Raw genomic sequence first — 16,559 nt, 5'->3', positions numbered from 1 at the left:
CACTTTCCAGAGCGGCTGAACACAGCAAACCATGAGCTTTATCGGGTCCAATCATCCCCAATTACGGGTTTATCCGCCCCATCCATGACCCGCACTGAACTTTTTACTTAATTTAGGTGGAAAAATCCCATAAGGTCCATTAGAAAACGCATCGTCCTATAATAGACGTATTCTATAACCTCCGGCTCGCCGTGTATTGTTAGCGCAGACGGTTCCGTGCTCTGTGTGTTTCACCAGGAGTCACAGAACACGTCAGTTATATAACAGACCCCAGAACGTCCTCCTGCTGACCCCTCCGTCTCCTACAATCCCGTATATATTGTTCTGCAGACGCTTTATCGCGTTTCCTCGCAGAGACGAGCAGCCGGCGGCTCCGGCCTTATCTCCATAAACCAGTCCCAGCTATAGGGGAAGAGCGGACAATGCACCTTACAATAACACTGGGATTTTATATTATTTCCTTCAACAATAAATATTGTGGAATAATTTGGTTTCTTTTATTTATTTTTTAAAAATTGTAACAAAATTGTTGCACATAGAGAAGAGAATAAATCCAATCAGGTTCATTTGTTCTGCTTCTGGTTCGCACGCGGTGGTTTCTGCCCAGAGGGATCCGCGCCATCGCTCGCAGCCTCCACGTATCGCGCGCGTATGTTTGCAATGTCTAGACAAGAACAAGAGACACCTCTGGGCACAGCAGAAACTCATTCACAACAAAGGATCAGGCAGGAAAACTTAAAGGGGAAGTGCCAAGTATCCACAGAATAGGGATAACAAGGTGATCCACGAGGGTCCCACAGCTGGAACAACCCACCACAATCCGGAGAACGGGAATCCTGCTGTAACCGATGAGAGAAGCGGCCTTACCACGCTATGCCGCTGTATGACAGAAATAGCCGAGCACAGCGCTCCGGTATCTCCAACCTCTTCCATAAATAATGAGCGGAGCAGCAGGGCACAAGCTCCCCCTGCCTCTCCACCCATCAGTGAGACCGGATCCCCATTCTCCAGATTGTGGGGTCGGAGAAGTTGGACCCTCAGCAATCAGCTAGTTATAGGGGATAAAGAAAAGTTACCCTCCAAATCGAGCATGAAGAACCAGGGACGTTACTAATAGATCCGGCACCGGGACTGTGGCATCTTCTTATATCTGTTATCCATGGCCTCCTCCCTTCTAAAATCAACTTTTAACATTATGCTAATGAGCCTGAAGGTCTCTGGAGGCAATATCAGAGCCCCTTAGTAGTGCAGATTCACAAGATGTTATAATGAGCACAGCAGGTCTCAAACAACCCCGTGCCCCCCCCCCCCCCCTCCTGAATACCTTGGCATTTCTGGTCACGAGCAGGTCTGGGCGAACCCCCACGGACTAAGCCAAACCCACTCTATGGGCCAGCAGCCCCTACACGTGTAGTTATACAAGTAAAACCATTGTATAAAAACCACTGGACGGAAACTACAGCACAAAGAACTGACTAGAAACGTCACTTCAGGGGCAAATTTCTGAATGGGTCTCCAGGCGATTTGTAGCTTCTTCCAGCCGATGGGAAACCATTGAAGTTGTATGACGATTCCCTCGGCTTGAAACATTCCCTTTATATTCTGTATATTACGGCGCATAGAAAAGGTGAAAGCCGCGGCTTAGAAATTCACAAGGATTTTAGAAGATGCATAAAAATCACCACAAAAAACACAAAATGCGACTTCTGAGACGAGATAATAGAATTTATGGAAAGAAGTCGCTGTTTCTAGCAGGACAGATTAGTATTGAGGAAGCGAAAGCCGGGGAAGGGGGGTCCTGGCGCCATTACCCAGGCACAGATAAGTCCTGGCGAGATAGACGCCGTCTCTGGTGTCATTCAGGAAAGCGTTTTATCAGACGTCGCAGTCCACGAGAATCAATAAGAGGAAAAACTCAACCCAGACGCAGCCAGACAAAAACAAGCTGGAAACATGGCGTCCCGATAGTCCACCTCCCGCAAGAGCAAACAATTCACCTGAGCAAACACTGCGGGCGCTTAATCACCCACGGCTACTTCTGTCTAGACAAGCGCGGCCGCCATCCTGAGCGCCGGCAAATTAATAAACAACCTCACATTGGGCGTCCGTGCGCGCAGAACCAGGCGGCAATATGTTCCAACTCAACGCACATTAGACGTGGACGGAACGTTCTATAGAGGAAAAGGACAAAAGTATCAAATCCGGGTCACAACGAAGAGAAAGAACATGAATGAGATTATTAGACACAAATATTAGATGCAATTCGCTGCAATACCTGACGTGACCAGGGATAACGGTGGCGCCACTGAATGAAAAATAAGACAATTCCCTTTAAGCCGGGTCAGACTTTGGTTTGAGATGAAAACCCAATGGGCCAAAGCACGAGCCACAATTACCGATTCCAACATCTCGGACCTCTTGCGCTCCTGATCGTGCGCTGCCTCCTATATTGGCCCGATCCCAGAGACTGCGCACCTTGTACAGAAGACGTTATACCGAAAACATTAAGAAGGACTTTCCGTCTGCCGGCTGAACCAGTTAATACAGTGCCGGTGCCGCAATTCACTGGCAGAAAGGGAGTCCTTGCATCATGTTTTCGGTATAATGCAAGGACTCCCCTTTGGCCCTTCTGTTCAAGGTGAGCAGTCAGTGGGACCGGGCCGACATATGGGCCCTGTTTCCACTTCTACTGCAAGTGCTGAGCAGTAGTTGAAAATTAAGCCACGTCCAACTTACCATAAATATCAGCCCGCAACACTTAAAGGGAACCTGTCATCAGTAATTGGCCTTTTAACCCCGTATCAGTATATAGTCAGACAGCGAAACACCTTCAGGTTTTTGTTTCTTTCGTGGCCCAGTGCGGTGGCATCATCCAGATAATCTACTTAAGAGTGAGATGTAAATTGATTGTATAAAGTCACGGAGGCGGAGAGTATAACACTGAAGTCAAGGTGGGAGCTGTGATCGCCTCCTCCTCCGTGACTGACATCAAGCATAGCACTCCAGGAGATCTGCAGTGATGTCTCTGGGTGCAGGACCATCAATTACAGTGATGGGGGCTTTCTGAGGAAGAGAGAGCTGGACTTCAGTGTTTAAATCTCCGCCTCCTTGACTTTATACAACCAGTTTACATTTTACTTTAAAGTGGATTTTCTGGAGGATGCCACCATGCTGGGTCATAATAGAAACATCATCTAGAAACTGTTCAGCTACTTGGCAACATACTGCTAGTGGTTTATTGGGTCAATTTCTGCTGACAGGTTCCCTTTAATTCCGTAGGCCTCACCTGGACCACCATCTTCTCCCCCCTCCTTTGTAAAAGTGGGGTGCAAGGAGAAAAAAAAAATATTGATGCAGCGGCTGGATCACACAGAGAGAGGAAAGAGAGATCAGGGGGGTGAGTGAGACATGTTCTGCTCATTGTAACAGCCTTTGAATCTGCAGCACTCATACTTATTAGCATAACTATAAAAGTTGATAAATATAAGGAGATCCCACAGTCCCGGTGCCTGGATCTATAAGTAATGTCCCCGGTTTATCAGGATTGGTTTGGTTGGCGATTCCCTTTAAACATGAAGTGGAGTTTATAGCTCTGACTGCTCTGATAATCGGTCCCCGCCCCTGGGTTGGTTGGGCTACAAATCTAACCCCTTTCATACCAGAAAAGTCCAAAAATTGTAAGGAAGATCTGTAAAACTTGGTATATTCAGGTCAGTTGTGAAGTATAAAAAGCTTTGGCTTTCAGATTCCGGATTCTTCCTTCAATCAAAAGATCAGGTCAAAAGTCGAAAGGCTCCCGAAAACATAACAATCAATGGGTCCGGATATTTCCCCCCTCTGACGGTCTCAGGGTCACATTTACATTATGGTGTTTGGCGGCTTTTATATGCAATTTTTATGGTTTATAAAAGGAAGAATAATAGTAACTGCCCCACAAATATAATATCAGGGGGGAATGTGAATATCAAATATGATTCACTGGGGAGAAGGAAAATATTTAGATAATATACAATAATAATTCTTTATTTATATAGCGCCTACAGATACCGCAGCGCTACACGGAGCTCATCACATCAGTCCCTGTCCCCAGGGGCTCACAATCTAATCAACCTACCAGTATGTATCGAGTGTAGGGGGAAACCGGAGGACCCAGAGGAAACCCACACAAACACGAAGAGAACATACAAACTCTTTGCAGATGTTGACCTGGATGGGACTTGAACCCAGGACCTCAGCGCTGCAAGGCTGTAATACTAACCACTGAGCCACCATGCTGCAAGGCTGTAGTGCTAACCACTGAGCCACCACACTGCAAGGCTGTAATGCTAACCACTGAGCCACCGTAAGTACAATCAAAACACCCGCCGCCCCCTTTAAAAAACAAAAAACACTCCATTGCCGCCTTTCTTTTGATCAGTGCAACCTGCCGTGTGATGCAGAATCTATTTTCCTCTGATGACACAATCCAGACTTTGTAAGAAACCGCTGCAGATATTACAGCATCTAATTCCAGTCTCCGCTCGGAGATTTCTTGCCTTCCGAGCGTCGGATGACGGCAATTACCCCCCCCCCCCCCCCCCCCCTGGAGTTTAGGAAAAATGCCATAAAATAAATATTTGTGTAAAGCGATTTTGATCCAAATCAACACTTGACCTCAATGAAGCCTTCAGGTCCGGAATGTTCTATCCACGGAGGAGACGGATTTATTCCCGGATTATTATTAGGAATAAATTCTATTATTTCTCCTCCTTCTGCCCAATATTTCTACACCCCCTGCAAGACCCAAATCTCTGCTAAACCTTCAGAATGTCTTTTTAGCATCTGACAAGATACATTGAGGGTTTTTTTTTTTTTGCTACAGTTTTACATGTTTGGTCTATGGGGGGGGGGGGGGGGAATATTGGGAATATGGGAAGTTGTAGGAAGTTGACCGGACAAGCGGCGGCTGTGATTTCCAGGTGATACCGGGTGACGCAGACCTGCCGGGGTGGGTTTCGATTCGCTGACCGTGCGACATTCCTGGAGGTTTTGTTTAGACTATATCCTGAGGATGATGGAGGCGACTGCAAAGGTTTCTCTCCGTTTCCCCACAACATTTACAAAGGTTTCACTCAATAAAGAAACAGGGTCCGGAATCAGCCTGTCCTATCTGCAGGCAGCATGTTATAGAGCAGGAGGAGCTGAGCAGATTGTACATAGTGTCCGATCTGCAGGCAGCATGTTATAGAGCAGGAGGAGCTGAGCAGATTGTACATAGTGTCCGATCTGCAGGCAGCATGTTATAGAGCAGGAGGAGCTGAGCACATTGTACATAGTGTCCTATCTGCAGGCAGCATGTTATAGAGCAGGAGGAGCTGAGCAGACTGTACATAGTGTCCTATCTGCAGGCAGCATGTTATAGAGCAGGAGGAGCTGAGCACATTGTACATAGTGTCCTATCTGCAGGCAGCATGTTATAGAGCAGGAGTAGCTGAGCACATTGTACATAGTGTCCTATCTGCAGGCAGCATGTTATAGAGCAGGAGGAGCTGAGCAGATTGTACATAGTGTCCTATCTGCAGGCAGCATGTTATAGAGCAGGAGGAGCTGAGCACATTGTACATTGTATCCCATCTGCAGGCAGCATGTTATAGAGCAGGAGGAGCTGAGCACATTGTACATAGTGTCCTATCTGCAGATAGCATGTTATAGAGCAGGAGGAGCTGAGCAGGTTGTACATAGTGCCATATCTGCAGGCAGCATGTAATAGTGCAGGAAAACCTAAGCAGATTATACACAATCACCTACAGGATCTGCAGGCAGCATGTTATAGAGCAGGAGGAACAGAGCAGATTGTACATAGTGTCCTATCTGCAGGTAGCATGTTATAGAGCAGGAGGAGCTGAGCAGATTGTACATAGTGCCATATCTGCAGGCAGCATGTTATAGAACAGGAGGAGCTGAGCAGATTGTACATAGTGTCCTATCTGCAGGCAGCATGTTATAGAGCAGGAGGAGCTGAGCAGATTGTACATAGTGCCATATCTGCAGGCAGCATGTTATAGAGCAGGAGGAGAAGAGCAGATTGTACATAGTGTCCTATCTTCAGGCAGCATGTTATAGAGCAGGAGTAGCTAGCACATTGTACATAGTGTCCTATCTGCAGGCAGCATGTTATAGAGCAGGCAGAGCTGAGCAGATTGTACATAGTGTCCTATCTGCAGGCAGCATGTTATAGAACAGGAAGAGCTGAGCAGATTGCACAATATGTACAATCTACTCAGCTCCTTCTGCTCTATAACATGCTGTTGGAACACAGAAGACCTATCAGTCAGTGAAGCCTTCGCTCTGTAAAATTCGTCTTTCTAAAAGAAAAAAAAAAAAAAAAAAAGGAAGAAGAGGCCTGGACCCGGACGCGTCTCCGGCTTTGCCCCCTATAAATGTATGTATAGCTTCCCACGATTGTGGGGTCAGTGACATTACACGTTGTGTGCGGTGGAGATGACGCCCGGACATCCTCCATGTTCTCTGGTCTTGGCTTTACTTCTCCTTCCACTTTTCATTGTCCTGTAACAAGTCATCTTGGCCGAGAGGAAAAGATTGAAGAACCATCCGGCTCCTCCTGGTCGTCCACTGCAGCGTCCGGGCCGACACATTAGCGCAGGAATGTCGCACTTCAGACACCTCCGGCCCCTCTCCGGCCCCTCTCCGGCCTCTGGATGGAGGGGACACAGAGGGACACGTGTAAGACTTTCCGGGCTCGGCTCCAGCGCTGACAGGTTCAGATGGAGACATCCGGAGCTTTCTCCGCACTTCTCTGCGCCGCCTGCGCTCGCACGTCTCTTCCTGCGCTGGAGGGAAGCCATCGTCTACAGCCTCTTTTTTTCCAGCACTAAAAGCCATTTCGGAGATGAAGTGCAACAAAAGACGGATAATGGAGAAAGCAGAACATCTCCCCCAGGACGAGGAGCGAGGGTCTCATGGAAGGGCCCGGAATAAGCCACAACCACAGGCAGGACCCATCGAGGGTCCAAAAGCCGAATAACGGACGCGACTACTGATCAACCAATAGGACGGAGCCGAAAGGATCCTCCAGGTCCATCTTCTATAATGATTGTCATTAGATTATGGTCACCGCTGGGTGGGGGAGGGACATGTCTCCAGCTCATCATTATGGGATATGAGATTGGTAGAAAGTTACTCCCTTCATCTTTCACAAGCACATGCATGCTCGGCACAGATAAGATGGACATCAGGACCCACAGCTGTTGGCTGAACAGTTTTCAGAAATATACGTCCAGCTCCCGGAATACGGATCGCACACGGATAACAATGGCGCATCCTCCAGATTCTTCACTTCTATGGGGAGGCTCAAAGCACAAACACTGGAATACGACCTGACGTGAGATTCCTGCCGCCCTCACATGGTCCCGCAAAAAAAATCCATTGCATATGGACCATCACATGCCCCCCCCCCCCTCTGATAATCTGTTTGACACATGGAAATAAGGACTGCAGGGACTCGTAACATTTGTTTGCGGATCCATTAGCGCCTGTTTGTGGGGCCATGTTCACACTTATCGCCTTGAAACTCTTGTTTAGCAGCTGATCCCCCCAATGTTCACACAAGTTTAGCTAAAAGCTGAGAGCAACCTGCTGCCGTCCTATGGGGAGGATCGGACATGACATTTCAATATGTCTGATCAGCAGAGATGAAGCCCCCGCTGACCTGTTCTGAGGGTCCTGCAGTAATAACTCGATATCCACCATTTCACTGTAATGAAACCATCTCAATCAATTCTGTAACCAGTGACCTAGACCCTCCATGGGGTGACATGCACGGCCACTTTCTTCCCAATACAGCGCTACAGCTGCCCACAGGTAGAGTGCGGTACTGCATTCCTATAGCGCTGAGCTGCAGTACCGGCACACGCCATGCTCAGGTGTGGCGCTGTTTCTCCCCCTAGTCCAGCGTGGCTGACAATCTACACCTTGTCCCGAGCTCCTCTCATGCCGCGCCGAGGCGCAGACAGGTGGAGTCAGGACATTGTTTATTCAGTAAATAGATGCGGTGTCTCTCCTGCTGGTAATAAATCATTACACACGTTACAGACACAGATAGGTTTCCTCCTTCACAGAAGAGGCAGAATTTAAAGTGAACCCGTCAGCAGGAGTGGGATTTTTAGCCGGTGACAGGTTCCAATAGCCTGAGCTCTGCCCATTATAAATACGCATCCTGAGTACTGACACTACTTTATACAAATTTATTTCACATTACCTGACAGCAGCGTCTGAGTCCCGGGGGAGGGGCAGCCTGTGTGTGTCTGTGTCTCAGTCTCCTCCCCTTCTGGTGGGGAGGGGGAGGCGGATGGTGCGGAGGAGAGGAAGATGATGTAACATCCAGGAACATGATCTAAAGTATAAACTAAACTGTTACATCATCTCTTTGCTTAGAGGGGATGTCTCAGAAATACTGTCTACTTTTTTTTTCAGGCCGCCCCCCCCCCCCTTCCTTGGGTTGTAAAACGGTTTTATTGACTATTGAGTTGTGCAGATACAACCAGTGATTGGGGGGGGGGGGGGGGCGGAGTTATGTCCAAATCCTGGACATCCCTTTTAATGTAAATCTCAAAGATCAGGAGCAACTACTGGGCCCATAGTCCTCAAGCACATGGGGGGGGTATCAGGACTGGTGCTCCCCGAAATAATCGAACCTCTAGTGACCCGCCAGTAATTGTGACCATTTCCCCCTCCGTGACAAGGGGCGTGAAGGATGCGGCTGGCGACATTGGTCCTAGTTCAGACCTCTATTCAGCAGCTTCAGGCAGGACCTTAAATTATAGCCACATCATTTCCACTACCATTTAACAATGAGGGAAGCTACTGTATCATGCAAGAAGCCCCAGGGGTAAGCAGAGACCCCAAGGCCAGGGGGCTCATGCCCACAATTGTGTTAGGAGGTACAGAATGTCCTAGTCTGAACTGGTTTTAATGACTGATTAAAATTATGCTCTGGCTTCACAGGCTGTTACACTGTCTCACCCTCCTGCCAGCTTCCTCAGCATTGAGAATACAGAAGGAAGTACTCACTGAACAAGTGCTGAGGAAGCAGGGGGGGGGACAGTGTAACAGTCTGTAAAGCTAGAGCACAGTGCGGCTATTAGAATAACGGATTGAATAGCATAATTTTAACAATTGATTTTAGAATGAATGAGGCCATGGATAGCACATCTAATAAGATCCCACAGTCCCGGTGCCTGGATCTGTGAGTAACGTCCCGGGTTTATCAGGATGGAAACATCATTCTGATGTGGAATGCAGACACAATTATCAATTTCTGTGTCATAATAGCGACAATAAATAATAATAGACAGCAGTGGGGAAAAAATAATAAATAAAGCAAAGAATAAAAGTAGAGAAATCTAATGAAGGCGTTTGTGCTGTGACCTTGATAACTCCACAACTTTATCAGAAATCAATGAGTGTCCTGGATTCGGAGCAGTTAGCGGTGGGCGACATCAAAGGCGAAGAGAAGAGCCCCAGACACGGCGTCTATTGTGCGCCGCTTATCTCCAGCGCGTCTGGCCTCAAATCAACAGGAAAGTGCAAGTCACGTTCACAGCCCGTTCTGCATGACAAAGAGATCCCCAGCACCCAGCACCCACCTTCCAGGGGAAACCAAAGGAGGAGGGGGACAGGCTCATCCCTGCAGGAGTCATTAATATGTAAATGTCTCAGGCTCATCATCATCAGGGGATATGGGGGGGGGGGCTATTAGTATGTACATTCATTGACTTAACCCCTTTGTGTCCTCTGGATGACAAATCAAGACATCTGCAAGGTAATCAGGTCTCCGGCTGTAAACTTGGCCGCTCTGTGACTCTGCGGCGCAAGGCGACATAAAGGCTCGTAACGGAGCGAGAAGATGCTGCAGCCTATGGAGTAATGGGGGGGGGGGGGGGGCTACAAGGAAATTTTGGTGCAGGGTTAATGCATAAAAAAACCTAAAAGCAATTTTCTCCGAAGAATTCGTGCAGGAATTGCTGCAGGTATTTTGGACCTTTGAACCTTAAAGACGCGTTCACACGTTCAGTTTTTCAGACACAGTTTTTGATGTCCAAACCAGGAGGGGAGTGAAAAGAGGAGAATAATCTCCTCTCACCGATACGTTCTCACCCAATAGGATCCACAACTGCTTTTGGCTTCAAAAAACGCATCTGAAAAAACCGAACGCGTGAACGCAGCCGCAAAAGCCGCCAAATACATCCGCACCGCGGGTCAGTGCTGCAGCTTGTGGATACGATATGGCTCATCCCCTAGGAGGGTAATGGATGGTTTGGCCAAGAACAGCTCCGGATATGCGCATTTATCTAGTGTGAGCGCTCACTAAGGCCAGAGACACGGCCACACATAGGAGATGCGCTGCCCTGGATTTCACGGACCGACTACAGCGCTGGGGACGGAGCGCCATAGTGATATATGATGCAAGGAGTCCCTTCTTCCCTGCAGGATCATGACTAAAGTTCAGCGCTGCCGTGTTCAGTCCGTGAAATCCGTCCAGCTCATCTGCTCGTGATTCAGCGCGTCCCTGGCCACACAAGACGAATGCGCAGAAGTGGAGGCGTTGGCGGCCAATCCACTTGGTAGAATAGTGGATGATCCGTTACCAAATTTAACCACATGCAACATCAAATCTATACTGCGCGCCCCCCGCTGCAGAATATAGGCGAGTACGGGGACGTATTATGTAGATTTTCAGCTGATTCAACGTGTTTTTTCCTGCCAATTTTCCTGTTGATTTCACAAAATCCTCATGGAGAGAAGAGAAATCTGCTGCAGATTGTAAAATCTGGAGATAATTCCTGCCCCATGGACTTGGCGACTTTCCGTTCCACAAAGGAAAACAAAAGCCAAACTGATACAAACTGGTCGTAAAACAACGGAACAAAAAGGTGCGAGATTTGTTTTGTTCATCTGCCGGAACCTAAAGGAGACCCAAGTATAACAGAGCCAGCGCCATCGACATTGGACGAGATCCGCTACAATCATCAGGTTCGGCAAATTAACTACCAAAATTTGAAGCAAAAAAAAAAAAATTCTTGAGCGAGTTGGGAGTTTAGTGATATTTTAGGTTTTCATGAATCCCCCCATAGACCGGAGCCTGTAGATCGAGGAGCCATAGGCACCCACTGGGACACCTCCACCCGGCTCCATGTTCCCATCCAAAATAACATCTCCATAACATTGTATGGAACGGGACAGGAAGTACATGGAGGCACAACATCCTCAGCATTGCACATTCTACAGGGAATCCTCCAGATTGTGGAACTACAACCCCCAGCAGGTTACACCACAATGGGACCCTACAAGTTCCAGTGTCTGCGGGGGGGGGGGGGCAGGCCATGAAGATGGGAGTCACATTCCTGTCTCCGGAGCAGACGGACACCAGGTCTGGGAAGCATCAGATTTCATGGATGTTTGTCTCCAGCGTTTCCACCCTCCATCACATCCCGGCTCCAGAAATAAAGCGACAGAAATGTATTTGCCTGGGAGTTCACAGACCTCCATCCACCCACACAGATAAACATAGCGAGCAGCAGACAAGACATTCCCGGGAGGAGCGCTGGCTCCCGGCCACAACATGCTGGGAGAATATTCCGGGGAGCTGAGGATCTGTCCCCGGGACACTGGAGACCCCCAAACACATGACACGACCCCAGCAGGGAAGGACCTTATCCAAGCTCCTACAGGATGCACAATATTGTCTGACCCTACAACATGTCAGAGGTCATTAAGGTCCAGGAACGTCCAGAGACTCCACCAACATCTCAGGAGACGTCACAGTATGGAAAAGGACTGAGCACACACAGAGCCCCACCCTATAGATGTCACATGGGAATATTATATAGGTACAAGCTATAATAATACACCATGTATACAAGGTCATAGACCACCAGGAGTCAGAGCCGGAACCACCTATATCCCCCCCTATAGATCTCACAGCAGCATAACATAATCATATACATACAAGCAGCGCGGACAAATATTCTATAGATAGTCCATGGTGTTACAATGATACAGCACCTCAACCTAAATCACAGGAGCGTATATAATCCTAGATACATACCAGAAAAGTGTAACAGCATTATATATACACACTTACTATATATAGTCTATTCCTGAGAAGTGGAGACCACCTATCAGACCCCTATACAGATCACTGTACACTACACATACAAGAAAAGTGTATATATATATATATATATACACATACACACTCTCAGGTAGAGGAGACCACCAACCAGATTATATATCACATAAAGATATCAAACTCATAGACCGAACTAAGAAGAACAACTTCTATATACTCCATACTGTAATAAATATATATATATACACTCCTACATTGCAGAGACCATTAACTGTATATACAAACAATCACATGAGGACATCAGAATCATATACTGTACTTCTATACTAATATATATATATAGATCACTCATCAGCCCCTATATCCTATACACAGCAGGAAACCGTACAAGACGCAGTGTATATAGTAACCAGCTATATATACACTCTGCATATAGTCCGCACTGTATACATATATACTCCTATAGATCCTCTATACACAGCAGGGAAGCATACAGGAGGCAGTGTATATAGTAACCAGCTATATATACACTCTGCATATAGTCCGCACTGTATACATATATACTCCTATAGATCCTCTATACACAGCAGGGAAGCATACAGGAGGCAGTGTATATAGTAACCAGCTATACATACACTCTGTATACATATATACTCCTATAGATCCTATATACACAGCAGGGAAGCATACAAGAGGCAGTTTATATAGTAACCAGCTATACACACACTCTGTATACATATATACTCCTATAGATCCTCTATACACAGCAGGGAAGCATACAAGAGGCAGTTTATATAGTAACCAGCTATACATACACTCTGTATACATATATACTCCTATAGATCCTATATACACAGCAGGGAAGCATACAGGAGGCAGTGTATATAGTAACCAGCTATACATACACTCTGTATACATATATACTCCTATAGATCCTATATACACAGCAGGGAAGCATACAAGAGGCAGTTTATATAGTAACCAGCTATACACACACTCTGTATACATATATACTCCTATAGATCCTCTATACACAGCAGGGAAGCATACAAGAGGCAGTTTATATAGTAACCAGCTATACACACACACTCTGTATACTTATATACTCCTATAGATCCTCTATACACAGCAGGGAAGCATACAGGAGGCAGTGTATATAGTAACCAGCTATACATACACTCTGTATACTTATATACTCCTATAGATCCTCTATACACAGCAGGGAAGCATACAGGAGGCAGTGTATATAGTAACCAGCTATACATACACTCTGTATACTTATATACTCCTATAGATCCTCTATACACAGCAGGGAAGCATACAAGAGGCAGTGTATATAGTAACCAGCTATACATACACTCTGTATACTTATATACTCCTATAGATCCTCTATACACAGCAGGGAAGCATACAGGAGGCAGTGTATATAGTAACCAGCTATACATACACTCTGTATACTTATATACTCCTATAGATCCTCTATACACAGCAGGGAAGCATACAAGAGGCAGTGTATATAGTAACCAGCTATACATACACTCTGTATACTTATATACTCCTATAGATCCTCTATACACAGCAGGGAAGCATACAGGAGGCAGTGTATATAGTAACCAGCTATACATACACTCTGTATACTTATATACTCCTATAGATCCTCTATACACACCAGGGAATCATACAGGAGGCAGTGTATATAGTAACCAGCTATACATACACTCTGTATACATATATACTCCTATAGATCCTATATACACCGGGAAGCATACAAGAGGCAGTTTATATAGTAACCAGCTATACACACACTCTGTATACATATATACTCCTATAGATCCTCTATACACAGCAGGGAAGCATACAAGAGGCAGTGTATATAGTAACCAGCTATACACACACTCTGTATACATATATACTCCTATAGATCCTATATACACCGGGAAGCCTCCTCTATACACAGCCCCGGGGTCCTCCCTGCAGTGAGCGCAGCCTCAGCCGCTGCAGAACCTCCGTGCTGGATACAATGTTGCAGCCTCTCACCTGTGGTGGACACAATGTCGCCCTGTGAGTGTCGTGTGGTGCAGCAGCTCCTAACAATCCCATAGAGCGGCCATGGACGGGGCAGAGCGATCAGATCGGGCGGAATGTCCCCCTGCAGCAATCCTCATCTTCCAGGCGGGACACCGGCGGCTCTAGTGTGCACAGCGCCCGAGACGGAGGAGGAAGTGGCGGCCGCTCCAATGGCTCCTGCGCTGTAATTACCCAGACATTACACATCATTTCCTCCTCACAGGGGGCGGGGCGGCAAGAGGGGTGGGAGGGGCGGCCGAGCGGAGGGCGGGGCGGCCGAGGGGAGGGAGGGAAAGAGAGCGGGGCGGGGCTGGAGCGGGGCTGCGGCGGGAGGGAGGGCCAGCCTCCAGGGGGCGGGGATGGAGGGCGCTCACTACAATACTACGATCCCTGCTATGAGGTCAGTGTCAGCCCCCGCATCACAGAGGAAAGCTGGGTCACAGCCTCCACCCCTGACACACAGGCTGAGAAGAGTCACACAGCTTTCCCAGGGGAAGACTGTTATAGCACTGCAGAGTCATCAGGCACATCTTCCTTTCAGGAATAGGGAAAGCTGGGTGACAGCGAGAACATGTGCAGCTTCCATCCCTGACACTGAGGATGGGAAGTGTCACCCAGCTTTCCCAGGGGAAGACTGTTATAGCACTGCAGAGTCATCAGGCACATCTTCCTTTCAGGAATAGGGAAAGCTGGGTGACAGCGAGAACATGTGCAGCCTCCATCCCTGACACTGAGGATGGGAAGTGTCACCCAGCTTTCCCAGGGGAAGACTGTTATAGCACTGCAGAGTCATCAGGCACATCTTCCTTTCAGGAATAGGGAAAGCTGGGTGACAGCGAGAACATGTGCAGCCTCCATCCCTGACACTGAGGATGGGAAGTGTCACCCAGCTTTCCCAGGGGAAGACTGTTATAGCACTGCAGAGTCATCAGGCACATCTTCCTTTCAGGAATAGAGAAAGCTGGGTGACACAAGAACATGTGCAGCCTCCATCCCTGACACTGAGGATGGGACGTGTCACCCAGCTTTCCCAGGGGAAGACTGTTATAGTACTGCAGAGTCATCAGGCACATCTTCCTTTCAGGAATAGGGAAAGCTGGGTGACAGCGAGAACATGTGCAGCCTCCATCCCTGACACTGAGGATGGGACGTGTCACCCAGCTTTCCCAGGGGAAGACTGTTATAGCAATGCAGCGTCATTAGGCACATCTTCCTTTCAGGAATAGGGAAAGCTGGGTGACAGCAAGAACATGTGCAGCCTCCATCCCTGACACACAGGAGGGGAAGTGTCACCCAGCTTTCCCAGGGGAAGACTATTATAGCACTGCAGAGTCATCAGGCACATCTTCCTTTCAGGAATAGAGAAAGCTGGGTGACACAAGAACATGTGCAGCCTCCATCCCTGACACTGAGGATGGGAAGTGTCACCCAGCTTTCCCAGGGGAAGACTGTTATAGCACTGCAGAGTCATCAGGCACATCTTCCTTTCAGGAATAGGGAAAGCTGGGTGACAGCAAGAACATGTGCAGCCTCCATCCCTGACTCTGAGGATGGGAAGTGTCACCCAGCTTTCCCAGGGAAAGACTATTATAGCACTGCAGAGTCATCAGGCACATCTTCCTTTCAGGAATAGGGAAAGCTGGGTGACACAAGAACATGTGCAGCCTCCATCCCTGACACTGAGGATGGGAAGTGTCACCCAGCTTTCCCAGGGGGAGAGCGTTATAGCACTGCAGAGTCATTAGGCACATCTTCCTTTCAGGAATAGGGAAAGCTGGGTTTTATTGCTTCCTTAGGCACAGTCCTCTATCTCTGAGGGTTTATTCTCATGTCTGTCGTGTGGCTGTTTATGACGTATCCGTTTTCTTTGCAGTTTTCGCATCCATGCGGCGTCTGAGTACTGTGCCGGGCAGATTTACTTACCCGGCCCATTTGCGATCCAGCGGTGCGTTCTCTGCGGTGAATTCGGGTCCGGCCGGGATTCACTAAGGCAGTTCCTCCGCCGTCCACCAGATTTGGCTGCTGCGCTGAAGAGCATCGGAACGCGCTGGAGTTCACCGGCCCGGGCTGAGTGCAGGTAAGTGCGTGCTGAGCGACAATTTTTTTTTTTAAAATGCAAAGGTTTTTCTGAATCCGTCGGGTTTTTGTTTGCGCACGCCCCCCGATTTCCGTCACGTGCATGCCGGTGCCGATGCGACACAATCCGATCGCGTGCGCCAAAAACCCGGGGCAATACAGGGAAAGTCGGCGCAAATCGGAAATATTCGGGTAACAGGTCGGGAAAATGTGAATCGGCCCTTAGTAAATGACCCCCAATGTGTCACTTCAGACGTCCCTATCTCCAGGTCTATCCTACCTAGTA

At 47.8% G+C, this 16,559-nt stretch overlaps 1 protein-coding gene across 2 annotated transcripts in view; it reads right to left on the bottom strand.

Annotated features, from left to right (window-relative positions):
* Window positions 1–14,426, bottom strand: part of ACVR1 (activin A receptor type 1) — a 60,477-nt gene extending 46,051 nt beyond the window's left edge. Inside the window, exon 1 of one of the 2 annotated variants that reach the window (XM_072122463.1) lies at window positions 14,168–14,426. In XM_072122463.1, the coding sequence (XP_071978564.1) occupies window positions 14,168–14,230 (63 nt within the window). In that variant the 5' untranslated portion in view covers window positions 14,231–14,426. The remainder of the gene's footprint in view (window positions 1–14,167) is intronic. The other variant, XM_072122462.1, reaches the window with a different exon arrangement.
* Window positions 14,427–16,559: the final 2,133 nt, after the last annotated feature.

The sequence above is a fragment of the Engystomops pustulosus genome, chromosome 8, assembly GCF_040894005.1.
Source record: "Engystomops pustulosus chromosome 8, aEngPut4.maternal, whole genome shotgun sequence".
In the NCBI taxonomy this organism is placed as follows: domain Eukaryota; kingdom Metazoa; phylum Chordata; class Amphibia; order Anura; family Leptodactylidae; genus Engystomops; species Engystomops pustulosus.
This window is presented reverse-complemented; position numbering and strand designations above follow the sequence as displayed.